We start from the raw sequence: 22803 nt of genomic DNA, 5'->3' as shown, positions 1-22803 counted from the left end.
AGGAGAGACGACACCCTTCTTGATCAACAGATTGTGATGCAGAATTTTGCAGTGGCAGCTGAAGCTGCGTCTTTTGGTGCATCCTGGTGAAATAATTCCACATGTGTCAAAGTTCCTTAAGTTAATACATGCTGTATGCAAAATACACTCATGGTAAAAAAAAAAAATCAAGCACCTAGAGTTTTGGGAATCGAATGAAACTTTCTATGTGTGATTGCATTGATATAAATAAGTCATTATAGTATCAGAAGAAAAGGATAATTTTTTGCAGAATACTTAACACTTGAAGGGAGGCTCTAGTACCCTGTTAGGCTGCCTCCCGCTTAGATACAAGATGTGATATGGGCATGCATGGAGGCTCTAGTACCCTCTTGCATCACCTCTATTTTGAATACAAAATGTGATACAGTGGGGCATGGAGGCTCTAGTACCCTCTTGTACCACCTCTAGCTTGGATACAAGATATGATACGGGTGTGCATGGAGGCTCTAACACCCTGTTCTACTGCCTCTGGCTTGTATACAAGATATGATACAGGCGGGCATGGAGGCTCTAGTACCCTGTTGTGCCGCCTCTAGCTTGCATGCAAATTGAATAATTGGGTAGGCATGGAGGCATACAAGTTCTGTATGGTATTCTGTGGCATATCGGTTCACATTTGCTGTAACTGAGCCTCTAGAGCGTGCAAACTCATAAGCTGTTGGATCCCAGAGGGTTCCATACATATTCTATTGGTGATACATCTGGCAATCGGGCAAGACACAGAAATGTTTCAATGTTGCGGAGGCATTCCTGTGACACCCATGTATGCGGCCGAGCATTATCTTGATGGAAAATCCCTTTTGGAAGCCTTGCCATGAGAGACAACACATGTGGCTGCAGGATGTCCTGAATTTATCGCTGAGCTGTCATTGTCCCTCATACCACTATTAGGAGTGACCAACCATCATATGTGATGGCCTCCCAGACCTTCACAGCAGCACTGGGAGCGCAGTGTGCCGCTTCACAGCAAAGGCAGGATTGAAACGGTCACCCCAGGTCTCCAGACAGGAACACAGCTCTTGTCAGTGCCCAAATAAACCAGGATTCATTGCTAAAGACAATCTGGTTCTCCGCCATAGCAGTCCAGTTTTGTCATTCATAAAACCACTGCAAATGGAGGCGATGGTGGGTGGTTGTCAAAGGCAATACAAATAACTGGTGCCATGAGATCAAATTTGACTTTACAAGAAAGTCAACTATCTCCATCATGAACTTGGTGCTGCAGTTCATACCAAATTTAGCAATGATGAGATGTACAGCAGCAGTGAATAATGAAGAAACACTGGTGTAAGAACGTTGCAGTATCAGCTCATTCTATGTGGTTGATCCATCTGTTTGTATTACAGTTGGGTTTAAGTGGTTCTTTAAACATTCTCACTTAGTCAGTGTCACTTGGACTTAATAATGAGGGTCTAAATGGAAATGCATTCCCTTCTTCTGAATTTGATACTTTATCTATGCTTATTTCGCGTTCAGAATACAATATGTTTTCAAAGGAAGGTGAAATCATTTGGTTGCTACGTCTAAATCCTTATGATTAATATCCACATTTTCAGAAAGATTTTTTACAATTTATTTGAAAGTTAGCTCTCTGAACAGGCTTAACTACAATCTCATGTCACAGACATGGATCTCCTTATTGACTTCTTTCCACGGCAGGCTTCTACCAATTACTTTGTACAAACATTGGCTTCCCTGTACAATTATGCATAGAGTTACAACACAATGCAGGCAACTGTGCTTTATGCTTAATTCATGCCTGTGTAGTATGGCTTTGTCATTTAACATTGGAGTAATATAAACACATTGTTAAGGGGAATAAAAGGTATAATGACAATTATCTAATATGCGAAAACATTTACTGGTGAAGCTGTGTTTAAAAGTATTACATTATTGCAAAACATTTTTTTTGCAAGCCAGACTGAGGAAAGACACATTTATACCAATAGTAGCTTATTATATAGCAGTGACAGCCTCTTTCTGGGTGCCCTATGTGTTGCTTATAGATATGGGAAGCTCTTAATGGTACTGGTGCATTATGTCTCCACCAGAACTAGGGGTGGAGACAGGGGTAGGCTGGGCAGAGTGACAGGGAACACCCATTTAACACCCCCTGGGTTAGGGTTAGTGTTAGGGTTAGGGATATCCTCACTAACGCCCCCGCCTTAGGCTTAGGGTAAGCAAAGGCTGGACAAATATCTGTCTGCGATGATTTAGTGAATCCTGCATGGGTGAGGGGGTTGGACTCGATGACCCTGGAGGTGCCTTCCAACCGTACCATTCTATGATTCTTGGTTTAGTGTAAGAGATGTGCTCACCACCCCCCTTAGGCTTAGGGTTAATGCTAGGGTTAGGAATGTGCTCTCCATCCCCTCCAGCACTGTCCTGTTTGACTCTGGTGAGGACTTACAGCTACTGTTCAACTGGAGCACATGGCGAGTGGCAGGGAGAGACAGCGGGCCCAGCTTAAGCTGTACTGGTGGAGGGCATGAGAGATACCTGTGCTGATAGGAGGCCGGTGGGGAGAGTGACACCAGGGTATGGACAGCGTCAGACCAGGGAGGTAAGAAGGCAGAGCGCCAAGGACCAGTGACAGGTGCTAGGAGGGCCAGAGAGATAGCAGCGCTGATGGGAGGCCCCCGGGGAGACTCACAATGGGGGACAGCACAGTGACAGAAGCCACCATTAGAGATGAAGATACAGTGGCAACAATGGGAGGGCGGGAAAATTACAGCGCCAGAGCTGGAAGTGGAGAAGGGAGAGTGCCAGGGACACTGACAGGAGCGAGGAGGGTTGATGACCAGCAGCCAAAGTGACAGCGAGGTCGGGAGGGGAGATACATGGCACGGCACCGTGGCCACACTGACAGCACCGCTAGCAACAACAGGGCTAGCAGCCTATAGAGCAGTCCAGCGGGGAGCCTACATGACAGCCAATGGGTAAAGGTCTATGTGAGGTAGCCAATTGCCAGTTGTGGGCGTTCCCTATAACTCCACCAGGACAAGCCCATTACCCCACCCACAGTTCCGGTGAAGACAAGATGCACTAGTACCGCACTTAACACATTTTAAAACCCAAGATTTTCATTTTTTAAATTTTTGTTTCCTTCCCCCTTTCCAGGCACCATGACATTTTTTTTATTGTTCTGTCAACATTGTGTAGCTGCATAAGGGTTTGTTTTTTGCGGGATGATTTGTGTCTAATGGTATTATTTAATGCACCATATAATGTATTACAAAACGTAAAAAAAAATGTAAGTGAAAAGAAATGAAGAAATGCGATGGCACTATTTGGGGGGGGGGGAGTGAGTTTTATGGCATTTACAGTGCATTAAAATGACATATGAGGACATGTCATTAATCTGAGGATAGATCATCAATAGGGAAAATCCAGGAAAATCTAATTTAATACATAAACTATATTAGAAAGCTGAATACTTTCTATTATACGAAATATAACAGAGTACACCTTAAAGAACAAACCATAAAATACTTCCTGTGAAGAGTAAATAGTAAAATATGGACTTTTTTGTTAAACGTGTTATTTATTCTTAGTTTATTGAAAAATACATCTGGAATTCAACACATCTATTGATGCCTTGTTAGAAAAAAATGTAAATTATTTTAATAAGAATTGTTAAAATATATTGTCATTTTAGGTAGAGTATATAGCTGGAATGCAAAAATTATAAAAATTCATGAGAGAGTAGAACATACTATGTATACATGGTTAATGTACAGAAGCCCTAATGGATGACCCTTTTTCTTGTAGATGTGTGGATTTGCAGTGTCCCCGCAGAAATTATCTATGTGTATGAGGCAGAAAAGAAAATGTTTTGTAGAGCCTGGAAGAGTTCAGCTTTATGAATTCCTGGATTTGCTTGCAATGTAAGTCCTTTATCCTTATATGAGTTCTTGAAGTACATATGTAGTAATGCAGTGTTTGTCAATTCTGCAAATTTGAGTAAATTTAAGACCCGAAACCTGAAATTTTGCTTCACGATTCCAATAATATGTACACATTGTCAGATATTACTTTCAGCAGTAAATCTGCCATATGATATGATTTGGAGGAGGGAATGGAGGAGAGAGCGGAGGAGAAACTGATCAAATTTGCTGATGACACAAAGCTAGGAGGGATAGCTAACACTAGGGAAGACAGAGAGAGGATTCAAAAAGATCTAGACAAGCTTGAACAGTGGGCGGCGATTAGAGATGAGCGAGCACCAAAATGCTCGGGTGCTCGTTACTCGGGACGCAATTATCGCGATGCTCGAGGGTTCGTTTCGAGTAACGAACCCCATTGAAGTCAATGGGCGACTCGAGCATTTTTGTATATCGCCGATGCTCGCTAAGGTTTTCATTTGTGAAAATCTGGGCAATTCAAGAAAGTGATGGGAACGACACAGCAACGGATAGGGCAGGCGAGGGGCTACATGTTGGGCTGCATCTCAAGTTCCCAGGTCCTACTATTAAGCCACAATAGCGGTAAGAGTGCCCCCCCCCCTCCCAACAACTTTTACTTCTGAAAAGCCCTCATTAGCAATGCATACCTTAGCTAAGCACCACACTACCTCCAACAAAGCACAATCACTGCCTGCATGACTCTCCGCTGCCACTTCTCCTGGGTTACATGCTGCCCAACCCCCCTGCACGACCCAGTGTCCACAGCACACACCAAAGTGTCCCTGCGCAGCCTTCAGCTGCACTCATGCCACACCACCCACATGTCTATTTATAAGTGCGTCTGCCATGAGGAGGAACCGCAGGCACACACTGCAGAGGGTTGGCACGGCTAGGCAGCGACCCTCTTTAAAAGGGGCGGGGCGATAGCCCACAATGCTGTACAGAAGCAATGAGAAATATAATCCTGTGCCACCGCCATCAGGAGCTGCACACGTGGGCATAGCAATGGGGAACCTATGTGCCACACACTATTCATTCTGTCAAGGTGTCTGCATGCCCCAGTCAGACCGTGGTTTTTTATAAATAGTCACAGGCAGGTACAACTCCGCAATGGGAATTCCGTGTGCACCCACAGCATGGGTGGCTCCCTGGAACCCATCGGCTGTACATAAATGTATCCCATTGCAGTGCCCATCACAGCTGAGGTAACGTCCGATTAAATGCAGGTGGGCTTCGGCCCACACTGCATGCCCCAGTCAAACTGGGGTTCTTTAGAAGTGGACACATGCAGTTACAACTCCCTGTGGACCCACAGCATGGGTGGGTGCCAGGAAGCCACCGGGGGTACATAAATATATCCCATTGCATTGCCCATCACAGCTGTTGTAACGTCAGCTTTAATGCAGGTGGGCAAAAAATTAATTGGATTACACTGTAGGCGAGGGCCCCAAAAAATTGGTGTACCAACAGTACTAATGTACGTCAGAAAAATTGCCCATGCCCAACCAAGAGGGCAGGTGAAACCCATTAATCGCTTTGGTTAATGTAGCTTAATTGGTAACTAGGCCTGGAGGCAGCCCAGTTGAAATAAAAATTGGTTGAGGTGAAAGTTTCAACACTTTAATGAGCATTGAAATGTATAAAAATTGTTTACAAAAATTATATGACTGAGCCTTGTGGGCCTAAGAAAAATTGCCCATTCGGCGTGATTACGTGAGGTTTCAGGAGGTGGAGCAGGAGGAGGAGGATGAATAGAATACACAGATTGATGAAGCAAAAAGGTCCCCGTTTTTTTTTTTGTTCAGTAAAATTTATCATATCATTACATTACATGCAATTAGTGATTTTCTTCTTACATATTGCTTACAATCAACACATAGAGTAGCATGAACAGTTTAACCTTAAAAGAAACTATTTATGTATGCATTAGCGAACAACTCTTATTCTTAGGTTAGCTTGAGCTGACGCATGTAGAAGGGTATAACTCGAGGTAGGAGGAGGGGGGGGGAAGGGGGGGAGGGGGAAAATGAAGAATATAATGACATAATGGTTCAAGACTCTGGATCAAGCGAGTGTGTATATTGCATCGAGATTTTTCTTAGGAGCGGCCTCTTTTTTGCCTCTGTGTTATTTGTGTTTGTTTAATGGGAAATATAATTATCTAACTGGTAATGGTCCAGCCATGGTTTCCACATTTCTGTATATTGATTGACCCTATCATTTCTGAATGCGAATATTTTTTTATATATGCAATGTTCGGAAAGAAGCTGAGTCAGATCTGTTATTGACAGAACCCGGTTAGTTTTCCAGTACCTAGCTATCAACAACTTGATAGAGAGGAGACCGTGTGCTGCCAACCTCCTAACGTCCCTTGGGATGTTATTTATGCCTAGCAATAGCATTGCTAATTCGGGTGTGGGTGGAATGTCCGCTCCTGTAATATTTTTGAATAAGACAAAAAAATCCCTCCACAGAACCTGGATATTGGGGCAACCCCAGAAGATATGGAGGAGTGATCCTCGATCTCCACAGTCTCTCCAGCATTTATCAGATACTTCTGCAAAAAAGTCGGAAAGTCTGACCGGGGTTCTATACCATCTTGTGGCTACTTTGTTATAAACCTCCAGAAGGGATGCGCTGGAGGATGCTTTTATAGCCCATTGATGTGCTATATTCCATTGTTCTGTTGGGAAAGACTTACCCAGCTCCCTTTCCCAATTTAGGAAGTGTATTTTTTCCGTGGATTTGGGTCGTGATTTCCATTTCCACAAAAAATATCGTAGATATTTTTAAGTCTTAGTTTATAAGGTGGGGGGTCAAATATGAAACTGTATAAGTATGATGGTAGATATAGATTCCAGGAAGTGGAGGATGCTAGTATGCCACGAATTTGAGAATATATTAGGAATTCCTTGTCTGCAAGGCCGAATTCCAACTGGAGAGATTTGAATGTTTTCATAGTTACTCCATTCCTATTCATAACATCTGATATTAGTTTAATACCTTTATTTGACCAGGCTTGTACATGTAGATTATCCGACCAGTATTCCAGGATTCCCAGTGGAAGGGGAACAAGTTTATTAGGAACATGGTTCCTGGACAGTTGTATCAGAAGCTTCCATGTGGTTATTGCTGTATTGATCGTATGATTCTTCATGAGTTTTATGTTGGGGTTTAGGCTCGTTGCTAATAATAGATTTTTGAGGGATCTTTTCCCCATTATATCTTGCTCTCTATTAGGCCAGCTTATCCCTGGTAGTGAGATGCACCATGCTCTCAGCTGGGAGACTATGATCGCCCTGTGGTATGCGATTAAATTAGGGACTCCCATATCACCTTGTCCCCTCGGGCTATACATGATGGATGCTGCCACTCTTGGCCTCTCCCCCCCCCCCCCCCCCATATGAACGTCATCATCTGCTTTTGTAAGTTCTTGAGAAGTTTTCCGGGGCAGTTAGTTGCAATCATTCGGAATTTGTACAAAATCTTTGGCAAAACCAACATCTTATACAGTACTATTCTCCCGACCCAAGAAAACTCCACTCTGTTATATTCATCTAAATTCTTCTGGATTTCCTCCATCAAGGACTGAATGTTGGATTCCATCGACTCTCCCATTGGTAATGTGATTGTTATGCCTAGATAGTGTATTTCTTTGGATTCTAGTGCAAAGGGAAATTCTCTTTTAAGTTGGGATTGTAACTCTTTGTTGATATTAATTGCTAATATTTTGGATTTTGAAGGGTTTATTTTATAGTATGAAATTTTTCCAAATTTTTGTAAAAGTTCATATGCTGTTCTAAGGGATTCCATAGGGGAGGTGAGCATCAAAACGACATCGTCGGCAAATAAACCCACTTTGTGTTGCCTGGAGGATAATGCAACTCCTCGAATGTTGGCCTCCATACGAATCGCCTCAGCCAAAGGTTCCGTAGTTAGAATAAATAGGGCCGGGGAAAGGGGGCACCCCTGCCTAGTTCCATTTGTGATTGTAAATGCATTCGATATGACTCCGTTGATGGGAATCTTTGCCGAAGGGGCCCCATACAATGCTTGAATTGCTCCTAAGATTGTTCCTTCAAAGCCCAGTTTTTTCAGCACCGAGAAGGCATAACCCTAGTGGATCCTGTCGAATGCCTTCTCAGCGTCCAAAGTCAGGAAAAGAGAAGGCGTCCGATAGGTCTCCACCTCACCCAGTATGTCCAACAGCCTTCTAGTGGCGTCCAATGTTTGTCTTTCCCTTACAAACCCCGATTGATCGCTGTGGATTAGATTGGGGATTACCTCCAGGAGGCGCAGCGCTAATATTTTCACATACATTTTAGTATCATTATTGAGCAATGATATTGGTCTATAGTTAATAGGAGAAGAGGTGTCCTTCCCAGGCTTTGGGAGAGTCACTATATTAGCTTGTAGCATCTCCTGGGGAAGGTGGCCTTTTAACATAGCTTGGTTGAATAAATTATACATGTGGGGTACTAATTGTCTCTGGAATATTTTATAGTACTCGGAGCTAAAACCGTCCGGTCCTGGGGCCTTATCTTTTTTGGATTTGTTAATGGCCTGTGAAACCTCCTGAAGGGAAATAGGTGCATTTAGTTTGTCTAATTGGGTCTTGTTTAGCGTTGGTAATTGGATGGAAGACAGGAATTGATTAATTTCCTCCTCAGATGGGTGAGCAGTACCTATTTCCTTATTTATATTGTACAATGATTCATAGTATTTCCTGAAGATCTCCGCTATTTCTAGCGGGTTGAATATTTTATTGCCCGAGGATGGATCTATTATGTATGGGATTTTTGCTTTAATCCTCTTTTGTTTGACCCTATTGGTCATTGTTTTTGTAAATTTGTTGTTGCTCATATAGTAAGAGGACTTCAGGTGTCTCAGGTTTTTCTCGTAATTGTCTGTCAGTAAGTTTCTAGCCTTAAGTCTTAAATCTGTTAGTTTTTTATGTGTGCTAATGGATGGTGAATCTTGCAATTCTTTTTCTGTACTGGCTAGCTCTGACAAAATCTGTTTGAGTAGTTTTTCTTTCTCTTTTTTATATATAGATCCTTGCTGAATCATTGCCCCTCTTATCACTGTTTTGTGAGCATTCCAGAGAATGAACCGACATGTTCCTGGGGAGTCGTTTAACTCAAAATATTCCTCCAATACACCCTTTATTTTCTTTTGGAAATTTGATGTCTTCATTAAAAATGTATTATTTCTCCAGCTTCCATATATAGGAATCTGGGAGTCTAGTTTGATTTTTAAGGTGATCGGAGCATGATCCGACCAGGAGGTCACTCCTATATTTGCGTTCTGCATTCTTTTTAGAATTTGAAAGTCCACCAGGAACATGTCGATTCTGGAAAAAGACATATGACGTGGTGAATAAAAGGTATATTCCCTTGAACCCGCATTCAAACATCTGAAAGCATCATACATATCTGTCTTCTGAATCCAGGAGGACAGGGTCGGGCCTCTTCGCTTTTCTGGAGAGCTGGTATCTATGTTCTTATCCGCAATAAGGTTAAAGTCCCCACAGATGATTAGGCTGCCTTTCTGGATTTTCTTTATCTTTCTCATCACCTTACCTAAGAAATTTAGTTGCTTCGAGTTTGGTGCATAAATATTAGCTAGGGTGACAAGAAGATCTCCTATCTTGCATATCAGTATTATGTATCTTCCTGCTGTATCCGTTATTTCTTCTAACAGGTGGAAATCCACTGAGTCTTTGACTGCGACTAAGACTCCTGCCTTCTTTTCGGTGGCATTAGCAAAAAACATTTTTGAGAATTTGTGATGGGATATGTTGGGCGCTCTATTCTTTGCGAAAGGAGTTTCTTGAACACACAGTATGTCCGTCTTTGAGGATAAGGCTTCTTTCCACAGTTGAGATCTTTTATTAGGTGAGTTAAGACCTTTGACGTTTAGTGAGAGTAGGTTTAACTCCATTTATTCGAATAGTAGTGAGCTTGAAGTGTCTTGGTTCTTTTCTCCAGGGTATTTCTTGGCTGGGTTTCGCTTGAGTCCAGTAGTGAATTGGTGGAACGGTATTCTTTATAGGTTTGGGTTTGGCTTTATTTGACATAAGTCTGGAGGGCTTGTTGTACGAAGAATAATAATTAGCTCTCATGTAGTTGGTATTTCTAATATGTTCTTCTATAAGTAGTGATCTCAATTTTCTTCTAAGAGTTGCCAATTCGTTAAGATCAGAGGTCTGGGGAGTTTTTTGGATTTTGGTTTCTATGCATTGGATTTGACTTAACAATTCGTCCATCAGTTTATTTTTATTCCTTTTATGTTGGGCGCTTATTTTGATCAGAACCCCTCTGATGACCGCTTTGTGAGCGTTCCATAGACTAAAAGGACTGATTTCCGGGTCAGCATTTATTTCAAAATATTCCTTCAGGGCTTCAGCGATTAAAATTTTATTTTTGGGGATGTTGATTAGCGGAACATTGTATCGCCAAATTTTGGTGTTTATTCTAGGGGGTCCCAGCTCTAGTTTGAGAAATATTGGGGAATGGTCAGACCAGGTTGCTATCCCAACTTCAGATGCCTTTACTAGTGGTAGTGTCCACCTGTCTGATATGAACAGGTCTATGCGTGAAAAAGTTTTGTGGCGTGGGGAGAAATACGTGAATTCCCTAGAAGAGGGGTTCAGACATCTAAATAAATCATATAAAGCTTCTTCATTCAACCAAGGGGAGAGTATAGGCGAGGATCTATGTATATGTGTTGAGTCAAGATTTCTATCTGGCGTAATGTTAAAGTCTCTGCCTATTATTAATCTGCCTGTCTGTAATTTTTTAACTTTTTTCATGGTTTTATTAAGGAAGGAAATTTGAGATGTATTTGGAGCATAGATGTTAGCAAACGTTATAGGAGTTTGGTCGATAGTGCCAGATAGAATAAGGTACCTCCCCTTAGGGTCTATTAGGCTGTCTTTAAGTGTAAAGTTGACTTGGGCTTTAAAATCAATTAGCACGCCTGCTTTCTTTTTAGGGGCACAGGCCATAAAAATTTGGGGAAAATTTTTATTGGAGAATTTTGGGCAAGCTAAAGAGGAGAAATGTGTCTCTTGTAGAAAAATCACATCAGTCCCCGACTTCCTGGCATCTTTCCACACCATGGCTCTCTTAAAGGGTGAATTTAAACCCCTCGCGTTTTGAGATGTAAGCCTAAGTGACATGTTTTTTATATATGTGGATGTTAAAGTTCCGAGAATGAGACAAGACCACACAAACAACAGATAAACAATTAGAGGTACATACGAGTGAGAGTGCATCATGTTCGACATTTGTAGAATATGTCATGCAGATTTCTTGATGCCTAGAAGAAAAACTGGAAAAAACAAAACAAGTGAAACAAACATCAAGAAAGGCAGGGTTTGTTGCCTGCATACTGGTGGGGGAGAGCAAAAGTTCGCCTAAAGTTGGTCACTTTCCCTTAGGGTTGGCATGAGCATTCACACCCAGGTAGCAAGGAGCAAAAAAGCATAAATTTGGAGAGACTCATTCAGGGTTTGGGAATCCCCAATTGTAGGATCAAGTATGAGTCGCACGGGACCACGAGTTGGGTGGTTTGTTGGGTCTCGTTATAGAGGTGTCCCGACTGAACTCCGGGAGAGAAATGTTCCACTTCTCGAGAGTCTTACGTGCCTCTTGGGGGGTTGCGATGATATGAAGAGTGCCGTCTTTGTTAATCAGCAGTTTCGTTGGAAACCCCCATTTGTATAGGATTTTGTTTGCGCGTAGTGCCGCCGTCGTAGGAGCAAAGGCTTTCCTTGCTTGGATGGTTGCTTGGGAGAGGTCAGAGAATATTTGAATTTTAGAGAAAGGATCAGGTAAAGAGTCCATTTTTCGTGCTGCCTGCATCATGGCGTCTTTTACATGGAAAAAATGGATTCTTACAATCACATCTCTTGGGGTATCTGGTGGGAGAAAATTTGGTTTGGGGAGTCTGTGAGCTCTATCAATAATTCGTTCAGACTCTGGAGTCCCTGGCAGAATGGCGGTGATAAGTTTTATGAGGAAGGTTTTTAAGTTTGATTGGTTTATGTTTTCTGGTATTCCTCGGAGTTTTAGGTTATTACGCCTACTCCTATCTTCTAGGTCCGCAAGCTTGTTCTTAATAGCCGCAACCTCTTCCTCTAGTGAGTGGTGTGAGTCAATTAGGTTATTATGTGAGGAGGTCAGCTCCTCCATCTTGTGCTCCACATGGTCTGTGCGGTCACCTAGTTCTTGTATGGATGAATTAACGGAGGTAGAAAGTATGTTAAAGTCCTTCTGCATAGACTTTCTCAGGGCCATCATTATGTTTTTGATAAACGATTCAGAGGCCGGTTGGTCTGTGGAGGGTAGACTTATAAACGGATCATCAGCTACAAGTGAGTTGGTATCAGAGAGGGAGGGGGAGTCTGCTCTTGGCCGTTGCTTTTCAGGGCTAGAGGTAGGGGAGGAAGCAACTTCCCGCTGATTTACTGATGCAGACGCCATCTTATCTATGTCTCTGACGAGATTGTGTGTGATAGTTTTTTCGCTCACCCTCCTCTGGCGTTGTGACAGCCGTTCTTGTCGTTGCCTGGACGGAGAGGAATCCCCGGTCTTCTCCCCTGCATCTACAAGCGGTACGCAAGCTCCCTCCTTCAGTAGAGGATAGCGGCGCCACTCCGTCTATGTAACTTTCGGGAAGCGCGGGGGGGCCATACGCAGCTGCAGTCTCTCCTCTGTCGGCACCCCGGGCAGAGAAAAAAATCGGAGACTTTCTGTGGAGGCAGCTTGGAACTCCCGCGCTTAGGCATTGCTAGGCTCCCTCCGATAGATAGCCCTTCTTTTAGGGTGAAGAAAGGTCTTTTTGAAGCTTGTTTGTCGCTCGGAAGGTAGCCAGCCAGCGGAGTCCGGCAAAAAACGCCCAGCTTGGCCGGCAGTCAGGTCGCGCCCTCAACTTTTCTGTTTTGATAGGGGTTCTTCTTTGTAAAGAAGTTTGTTCTTAGAGGTTTAGCAGAATTACCTGCCGTCTGATTCTGCCCGCAAGAGCTGTGGAGAGTGGCTAGGTATCAAAGGGGGAATTCTCCCTGGTCTGTTTTAGAGTAATTAGGCAAGTCAATGTCCAATTTTTTTTTCTTTTCTTTTTTCTTGTGGGCAGCGAGGGGTTAATATCTTTTATTCTCTCACCTCCTGTTTCTGCCGAGCAGGGAAAGTCAGGCCGGTTCCCCAAGATGGTGGTGATGAGCTGTAAGGGCTCGTCCGGTGAGGCAGGCTTCTTCTCTGTCACCGGTGCAAGTGGGGTGCTGGTTAGGGATCTCCGGTGCAGACGTGGGTTATTTATGGGTGGCAGGCACTTCACCCAACTCCGGCACAGTAGTGGATACGTTAGGGGTCCACAGGACTACAGCAGCCGGCAGTGCAGGGCTTGTTTGTGGGGCAGGCACCTCGTCACTCCCGCTACCACCGGACCCCCGGCAGGACCCCCGGAGCGCTCGCAGCCGGCGGCACAGACTCCGCAGATGAGACAAGCTCTCTGCCCGCTCCCGTCACAGCAGGCAGTGCAGCCGCGTTCTCAGATCGGTGGAACGGTATTCTTGAAGTTCTGTCTTGGAACGGGAAGGGTTATGGTAGATTTTGGGATTGGTTTGTGAAAAAAAACATTTCGTTTTCAGTGCTAGTTTTTCTTTAATATGTGTGAATAACGAAAAAGGACCTTTGCAAGGTTTTTGATCAAACTTGACCCTGCGGAAAAAGGACATTTTTAGGGGGTGATTTTCTATTTCGACCTTTGGACGGGTAACACCTTTTCTGCATCTATGAGCCTCTGCTGAGGTTGTTTGTTCTGGGTTCAGCGATGGGCAGGAGGCTGTCTCTTGAGTTTTGATGATTGTTTTTGGGACCAGTCTTTGGAGACCCGAGAGGGGGGGGTGTTAACTTGTGGCGTCGGAAGATTCCATTTTTCCAGGAAGGTTATTCCTGCTTTGTATGAGGTAATGTTGTTCGGGGTGCCTTCCATATTTACATATAGCTTAGTTGGAAATTCCCATCTGTATGGGATTTTGTTGTCCCTCAAAATTGCTGTTATAGGGGAGAGTTTCTTCCGGGCCTGCATGGTGATTTGAGAAAAATCTGAGAAAAGCTTGATATTATTATATGGTTGCGGGAGCTCTTTCATGTTTCTGGAAACCCGCATTAGCTCTTCTTTGGTATGATAGAAATGCACCCTCGCTATCACATCTCTGGGGATATTGTCTGGCAGGTTCTTGGGCTTGGGGAGCCTGTGTATTCTATCAAGGATATTCTCTTCTGGTTTAGAGTGTGGTATCAGTTTTTTGATAAGATCTTGCGCAAAGCTATTTAGTTTTTCCGGTCTTACTTCTTCGGGAATTCCTCTAATCTTGATATTATTGCGCCTACTACGGTCTTCAATGTCAGCCATTTTGTTTTTTAAGGCTTCCACCTCCTCTTCTAATCCATAGTGGGCGTCAATAAGTTGGTTATGCGAGCTTGTTATTTCGCCTGTCTTGCTTTCTAGTTTATCAACTCTTTCACCCAGGCTATTTAAGGCGGTGCTTACTTGGTTGTTAAGCGCTGAGAGTTCATTTTTGAGAGATCCTCTCAATGCAATCACCATATCTCTAATGAAATATTCAGAGGCAGCTTGGCTGGAGCAGGCAATGCTTAGTATGGGGTCTGATAAGGTATCCCCGGTCTTTTTATGGGTCATGCACTTGTTTTGCTCAGGCTCCTCTCTTCTTGGCCTCCTTTTTTCAGGGCTGGTGCTAGGGGAGTACGCATCATTATTCCCCCCTGCTATATCCTCCTGAGTTATTTGCTGAGGTTGCTGGGGCTGCGGTGAGTGAGAGGAAGATGGCACTGAGCTATCCGACCCCCCCTCCTTCCCCCCTTTGCTTAGAGGAGCTGTGATATCAGTCTGCTGCATATGGTGTGTTGTGGCTGCTTGGCACTTTGTCAGCTTGTGGGCTTTCTGACTTTCTGGGACCTCCATGGATAACTGTGGTGGCGAGGGGCTGATGTGAGCCCGTTCTCCCTCTTCTCTTATAGCGGGGCCCCCCCTCCCTCTGCCCCTGTCTCCTCACCGCTCACTACACACGTCGCTCCGTCCTCCACTGCAGGCTCTCCCTCCGTGCCGCGCGCCTGATAAAAATCAGTCAGGCGTCTCGGTCCTGTTCTTGTTTGCCTTCTTTTGTTCATCTCAGCGTGCAGCAGACACTCCGGTATCCTGCAGGTGTGTTTTTACTCTTCTAGGCTCTTCTTTGTCGCTTGGGTGTCGCTTGGGGTGAATCTCATACACGAAGCTCAGTAATAAGCACCCGCCATTAGAGCCATCCAGGCCATGCCCCCAAAAGGTCCCCGTTTATTATGGTGATAGAGAACGATGCTTCCATCCGCGGGTGCAGCCTACGTATTGCTTAGGTATCGCTGCTGTCCGCTGGTGGAGAAGAGAATTCTGGGGAAATCCAGGCTTTGTTCATCTTGATGAGTGTAAGCCTGTCGACGCTTATCTGTGATGATTCCCCCAGCCGCACTAAACACCCTCTCTGACAAGATACTAGCCGCAGGACAAGCAAGCACCTCCAGGGCATACAGCGCGAGTTCAGGCCACGTGTCCAGCTTCGACACCCAGTAGTTGTAGGGGGCAGAGGCGTCACCGAGGACGGTCGTGCGATCGGCTACGTACTCCCTCACCATCCTTTTACAGTGCTCCCGCCAACTCAGCCTTGACTGGGGAGCGGTGACACAGTCTTGCTGGGGAGCCATAAAGCTGGCAAAGGCCTTGGAGAATGTTCCCCTGCCTGCGCTGTACATGCTGCCTGATCTCTGCGCCTCCCCTGCTACCTGGCCCTCGGAACTGCACCTTCTGCCACTAGCGCTGTCGGATGGGAATGTTACCATCAGTTTGTCCGCCAGGGTCCTGTGGTATAGCATCACTCTCGAACCCCTTTCCTCTTCGGGTATGAGAGTGGAAAGGTTCTCCTTATACCGTGGGTCGAGCAGTGTGTACACCCAGTAATCCATAGTGGCCAGAATGCGTGTAACGCGAGGGTCTCGAGAAAAGCATCCTAACATGAAGTCAGCCATGTGTGCCAGGGTACCTGTACGCAACACATGGCTGTCCTCACTAGGAAGATCACTTTCAGGATCCTCCTCCTCCGGCCATACACGCTGAAAGGATGACAGGCAAGCAGCATGGGTACCCTCAGCAGTGGGCCAAGCTGTCTCTTCCCCCTCCTCCTCATGCTCCTCCCCCTCCTCCTCAACGCGCTGAGATATAGACATGAGGGTGCTCTGACTATCCAGCGACATACTGTCTTCCCCCGCCTCCGTTTCCGAGCGCAAAGCGTCTGCCTTTATGCTTTGCAGGGAACTTCTCAAGAGGTATAGCAGAGGAATGGTGACGCTAATGATTGCAGCATCCCCGCTCACCATCTGGGTAGACTCCTCAAAGTTTCCAAGGACCTGGCAGATGTCTGCCAACCAGGCCCACTCTTTTGTAAAGAATTGAGGAAGCTGACTCCCACTACGCCGCCCATGTTGGAGTTGGTATTCCACTATAGCTCTACGCTGCTCATAGAGTCTGGCCAACATGTGGAGCGTAGAGTTCCACCGTGTGGGCACGTCGCACAGCAGTCGGTGCACTGGCAGATTAAACCGATGTTGCAGGGTCCGCAGGGTGGCAGCGTCCGTCTTGGACTTGCGGAAATGTGCGCTGACCCGGCGCACCTTTCCGAGCAGGTATGACAAGTGTGGGTAGCTTTTCAGAAAGCGCTGAACCACCAAATTAAAGACGTGGGCCAGGCATGGCACGTGCGTGAGGCTGCCGAGCTGCAGAGCCGCCACCAGGTTACGGCCGTTGTCACACACGACCATACCCGGTTGGAGGCTCAGCGGCGAAAGCCAGCGGTCGGTCTGCTCTGTCAGACCCTGCAGCAGTTCGTGGGCCGTGTGCCTCTTCTCTCCTAAGCTGAGTAGTTTCAGCACGGCCTGCTGACGCTTGCCCACCGCTGTGCTGCCACGACGCGCGACACCGACTGCTGGCGTCGTGCTGCTGCTGACACATCTTGATTGCGAGACAGAGATTGCGTTGGAGGAGGAGGAGGAGGAGGAGGAGGGTGCTTTAGTGGAGGAAGCATACACCGCCGCAGATACCACCACCGAGCTGGGGCCCGCAATTCTGGGGGTGGGAAGGACGTGAGCGGTCCCAGGCTCTGACTCTGTCCCAGCCTCCACTAAATTCACCCAATGTGCCGTCAGGGAGATATAGTGGCCCTGCCTGCCTGTGCTTGTCCACGTGTCCGTTGTTAAGTGGACCTTGGCAGTAACCGTGTTGGTGAGGGCACGTACAATGTTGCGGGAGACGTGGTCGTGCAGGGCTGGGACGGCACATCGGGAAAAATAGTGGCGACTGGGAACTGAGTATCGCGGGGCCGCCGCCGCCATCATACTTTTGAAGGACTCCGTTTCCACAACCCTATACGGCAGCATCTCCAGGCTGATAAATTTGGCTACGTGCACGTTTAACGCTTAAGCGTGCGGGTGCGTGGCGGCGTACTTGCGCTCAAACACTTGCGCTAGCGACGGCTGGACGTTGCGCTGAGAGACATTGGTGGATGGGGCCGAGGACAGCGAAGGTGAGGGTGTGGGTGCCGGCCAGGAGACGGTAGTGCCTGAGTCCTCAGAGCGGGGTTGGATCTCAGTGGCAGGTTGGGGCACAGGGGGAGAGGCAGCGGTGCAAACCGGAGGCGGTGAACGGCCTTCGTCCCACCTTGTGGGGTGCTTGGCCATCATATGCCTGCGCATGCTGGTGGTGGCGAGGCTGGTGGTGGTGGCTCCCCGGCTGATCTTGGCGCGACAAAGGTTGCACACCACTGTTCGTCGGTCGTCTGCACTCTCAGTGAAAAACTGCCAGACCTTTGAGCACCTCGGCCTCTGCAGGGTGGCATGGCACGAGGGGGCGCTTTGGGAAACAGTTGGTGGATTATTCGGTCTGGCCCTGCCTCTACCCCTGGCCACCGCACTGCCTCTTGCAACCTGCCCTGCTGCTGCCCTTGCCTCCCCCTCTGAAGACCTGTCCTCAGTAGGCGTAGCAAACCAGGTGGGGTCAGTCACCTCATTGTCCTGCTGCTCTTCCTCAGAATCCTCGGTGTGCTCCTCCCTCGGACTTAATGCCCTTACTACTACCTCACTGATAGACAACTGTGTCTCATCGTCATCGGCCTCCTCACCCACTGAAAGGTCTTGAGACAGTTGCCGGAAGTCCACAGCCTCATCCCCCGGACCCCGGGAACTTTCCAATGGTTGGGCATCAGTCACGATAAACTCCTCTGGTGGGAGAGGAACCACTGCTGCCCAATCTGAGCAGGGGCCCGAGAACAGTTCCTGGGAGTCTGCCCGCTCCTCAGAATGTCTCATTTTCATGGAGTGAGGAGGCTGGGAGGAAGGAGGAGCAGCAGCCAGAGGATTTTGAGTTGCAGCAGTGGACGGCGCAGAACTGTCGGTGGACGATAGGTTGCTGGAAGCACTTTCTGCCATCCACGACAGGACCTGCTCACACTGCTCATTTTCTAATAAAGGTCTACCGCGTGGATCCATTAAATGTGCTATGAATGTGGGGACGCCAGAAACGTGCCTCTCTCCTAATCCCGCAGCAGTCGGCTGCGATACACCTGGATCAGGAGCTCAGCCTGTGCCCACACCCGGACTAGGGCCTCCGCGTCCTAGGCCGCGCCCACGTCCTCTAGGCCTACCCCTACCCCTCAGCATGCTGTATTACCAGGAATGCAGAAACACAACGCTGTAATTAAATGTGCCGCTTATTGGCCTGTGGTTGGAGGCTGAGTTCGCTTACGGAACGCCAGGAAATAATTTGGCGCAAGCCTGCTGTAACACTTAGCTGGCTGCGTATTTATTTGGAGAACTACTACCCCCAGCAGACACGGACCCAGAACACTGAGCACAGTCACAGGCAGGCCAAATAGATTTTTTTCCAATATTTTTTGGAAAAGGACCACTGCGTATATTCAATGTATAATATATGTCTTCTGGCCCTGCCTACACAATTCTGTCCCTGCAGTGTGTCACGGAACTGCAGTGTTGCACTGTTTTTAACTGCAACAGAGCGGTGATTTCAGAGCCAGGAAATAATTTGGCGCAAGCCTGCTGTAACACTTAGCTGGCTGCGTATTTATTTGGAGAACTACTACCCCCAGCAGACACGGACCCAGAACACTGAGCACAGTGACAGGCAGGCCAAATAGATGTTTTTCCAATATTTTTTTGAAAAGGACCACACTGCGTATATTCAATCAATATAATATATGTCTTCTGGCCCTGCCTACACAATTCTGTCCCTGATGTGTGTGTCACGGAACTGCAGTGTTGCACTGTTATTAACTGCAACAGAGAGGTGATTTCAGAGCCAGGAAATAATTTGGTGCAAGCCTGCTGTAACACTTAGCTGGCTGCGTATTTATTTGGAGAACTACTACCCCCAGCAGACACGGACCCAGAACACTGAGCACAGTGACAGACAGGCCAAATAGATTTTTTTCCAATATTTTTTTGAAAAGGACCACACTGCGTATATTCAATCAATATAATATATGTCTTCTGGCCCTGCCTACACAATTCTGTCCCTGATGTGTATGTCACAGAACTGCAGTGTTGCACTGTTATTAACTGCAACAGAGCGGTGATTTCACAGCCAGGAAATAATTTGGCGCAAGCCTGCTGTAACACTTAGCTGGCTGCGTATTTATTTGGAGAACTAATACCCCCAGCAGACACGGACCCAGAACACTGAGCACAGTGACAGGCAGGCCAAATAAATTTTTTTCCAATATTTTTTTGAAAAGGACCACTGCGTATATTCAATCAATAATATATGTCTTCTGGCCCTGCCTACACACTTCTGTCCCTGGAGTATTACTGCAGGGCGCAATGCTCTGCACGGCCGATATACCAAAAAAAAAAATGTGCAACACTGCTAAAAGCAGCCTCCACACTACTGCACACGGTAAGATGTGGCCCTAAGAAGGACCGTTGGGGTTCTTGAAGCCTACAATAACTCCTAACGCTCTCCCTGCCTCCACACTTCTGTCCCTGGACTATTACTGCAGGGCGCAATGCTCTGCACGGCCGATATACCAAAAAAAAAATAAATGTGCAACACTGCTAAAAGCAGCCTCCACAGTACTGCACACGGTTAGTTGTGGCCCTAAGAAGGACCGTTGGGGTTCTTGAAGCCTACACTAACTCCTAACACTCTCCCTACAGCAGCTCCAACACGATACCACTGTCCCTCAGCTAAGTCACAACGTATCTGAGGCGAGCCACGGGAGGGGCCGATTTTTATACTCGGGTGACACCTGATCTTCCCAGCCACTCACTGCAGGGGGGTGGTATAGGGCTTGAACGTCGCAGGGGGAAGTTGTAATGCCTTCCCTGTCTTTCAATTGGCCAGAAAAGTGCGCTAACATCTCAGAGATGAAAGTGAAAGTAACTCGAACATCGCGTGGTGCTCGTTACGAGTAACGAGCATCTCGAACACGCTAATACTCGAACGAGTATCAAGCTCGGACGAGTACGTTCGCTCATCTCTAGTATTTAACAAGGAGAAATGCAAAGTCCTACATCTGGGCAAGAAAAATGAAAAATAACACATACAGAATGGGAGGAATTGGGCTAAGCAGCAGCACATGTGAAAAAGACGTGAGTATACTAATAAATCACAGACTTAACATGAGTCAACAGTATGATACAGATGCAAAAAAAGCAAACACAATTCTGGGATGTATTAAGAGAAGCATAGAGTCTAGATCATATGAGGTAATTTTCCCCCTATACTCTTCCTTGGTCAGACCTCATCTGGAATATTGTTTCCAGTTCTGGGCACTGCAATTTAAAAAAAGACACACAAACTGGAACACATTCAGAGAAGCGCTACCAGGATGGTGAGTAGTCTGCAAATAATGTCCTATGAGGAACAAGGGTGTTTAGCTTGCAAAAAAGAAGACTGAGAGGAGCCTTAATAGCTGTCTACAAATATGTGAAGGGTTGTCACAGTGCAAAAGGATCAACCCTATTCTCATTTGCACAAAGAAAGACTAGAAGCAATGGGATGAAACTGAAAGTTAGGATACACAGATTACATCTTAGAAAAACCTTTCTGACAGTGAGGATGATCAATGAGTGGAACAGGTTGCCATGGGAGGTGGTGAGTTCTCCTTCCTTAAATGGAAGTCTTCAAACAGAGACTGGACAGACATCTATCTGGGATAATTTAGATCCTGCACTGAGCAGGGAGTTGGACTCAATGACCCTGGAGGTCCCTTCAAACTCTAGCATTCCATGATTCTCTGCACTGCTCACTGTGATTTCTGCTTTCATTGTAAATTATGACCTATAACACAGTCAATAGCCAACAAAACAGTCCATAAATCATAGGCAGCACTACGGACGAAAACCGCTGTGTAATTACAAAATTAACAAGGGGTATCCTCTTCACTGAGCAAACACCATCTATTATTTGTTGTATTATCGGATAGCCTTTAAGTTTTCTACACCTGATGTCAATAAATGTGTGGAATACCTGTGAACTAAACCACCTGTATTATCAATGAGCAAACTTGGAGTGAGGGGGAAGTGGGATACAAACCCTACCTCTTCAGTGATGTAAGTGGAGATCTCTTGTTAATTACCTTAAGACTTAAAGGAGATGTCTCGAGGAAGCAGTTAAATTTTTTTTTTGCCCAGTCCCCCCCATTAAGTACACATTATTAAGCCCCCCTGTAAATGACATTTCTAGCTGGTTTGTACTTACCGTTCCAGCGTTTCAGCAACTTATAAAGTTTTCTCAAGATGGCCGCCGGCTCTTTCCCCGTCGCTCGCTGCAGCCCGACGTGCGCGCTCCCGAGACGCCGCCAGCTGTGTCTCCATGGCAACCGGACGCATCGCAGCCGCCGACCAGACGCCCCGCAGCCGCCGACCAGACGCCCACCGCCAGGCAGCAGGTAAGGCGCTAGCCCCCGGCTCCCCAGTGCTAGACCCTCAGCCCAGGTGAAGGCCCCGGAGCCCAGCGCTAGGTTCCGGAGCCCAGCGCTAGTTCCCCCGGCCTAGCGGCAGCCCCCCCGGCCTAGCGGCAGCCCCCCCCGGCCTAGCGACAGCCCCCCCCGGCCTAGCGGCAGCCCCCCCCGGCCTAGCGGCAGCCCCCCCCGGCCTAGCGACAGCCCCCCCATCACAGCGGCAGCCCCCCCCGGCCTAGCGACAGCCCCCCCGGCCTAGCGCTAGTTCCCCCATCACAGCGGCAGCCCCCCCCCCCGGCGCAGCGACAGCCCCCCCCCGGCGCAGCCCGGCGCAGCGACAGCCCCCCCGGCCTAGCGCTAGTTCCCCCATCGCAGCGACAGCCCCCCCCCCGGCGCAGCGCTAGTTCCCCCGGCGCAGCGCTAGTTCCCCCCCGACCCATCACTTACCTGGGACGCTTCTCGGGGCTGCTGGGCTGGGCTGGGCTTCTCCGCTGGGCAGCTCCAGTTTCTGCACCTTCCTCTAACAGAGGAAGGTGCAGAATGGCCGCTGCAGCGCGCTCCCGAGCAGTGACAGCTCGTCTGCGCATGCGCAGAAGAGCTGTAGCGGGGAGCACACTGAAGCGGCTCGTGCTGAATAGAGAAGACCGGACTGCGCAAGCGCGTCTAAAAAAGCAAGCTGCCAGCGAATTTAGACGGAACCATGGAGACGAGGACGCTAGCAACGGAGCAGGTAAGTGGAATAACTTCTGTATGGCTCATATTTAATGCACAATGTACATTACAAAGTGCATTAATATGGCCATACGGAAGTGTATAACCCCACTTGGTTTC

General features: G+C 47.0%; 1 protein-coding gene across 1 annotated transcript in view; it reads left to right on the top strand.

Moving 5' to 3' along the window:
• LOC136577475 (uncharacterized) overlaps positions 1-22803 on the top strand; it is a 229887-nt gene that overhangs the window by 111038 nt on the left and 96046 nt on the right. Inside the window, exon 6 of the mRNA XM_066577376.1 lies at positions 3814-3929. Coding sequence (XP_066433473.1) covers positions 3814-3929 — 116 coding nt within the window. The remainder of the gene's footprint in view (positions 1-3813; positions 3930-22803) is intronic.

This window comes from Eleutherodactylus coqui, chromosome 8 (genome assembly GCF_035609145.1).
Source record: "Eleutherodactylus coqui strain aEleCoq1 chromosome 8, aEleCoq1.hap1, whole genome shotgun sequence".
Taxonomy (NCBI): domain Eukaryota; kingdom Metazoa; phylum Chordata; class Amphibia; order Anura; family Eleutherodactylidae; genus Eleutherodactylus; species Eleutherodactylus coqui.
The sequence above is the reverse complement of the archived record's forward strand: the minus strand, read 5'-3'. Positions and strand labels throughout refer to the sequence as shown.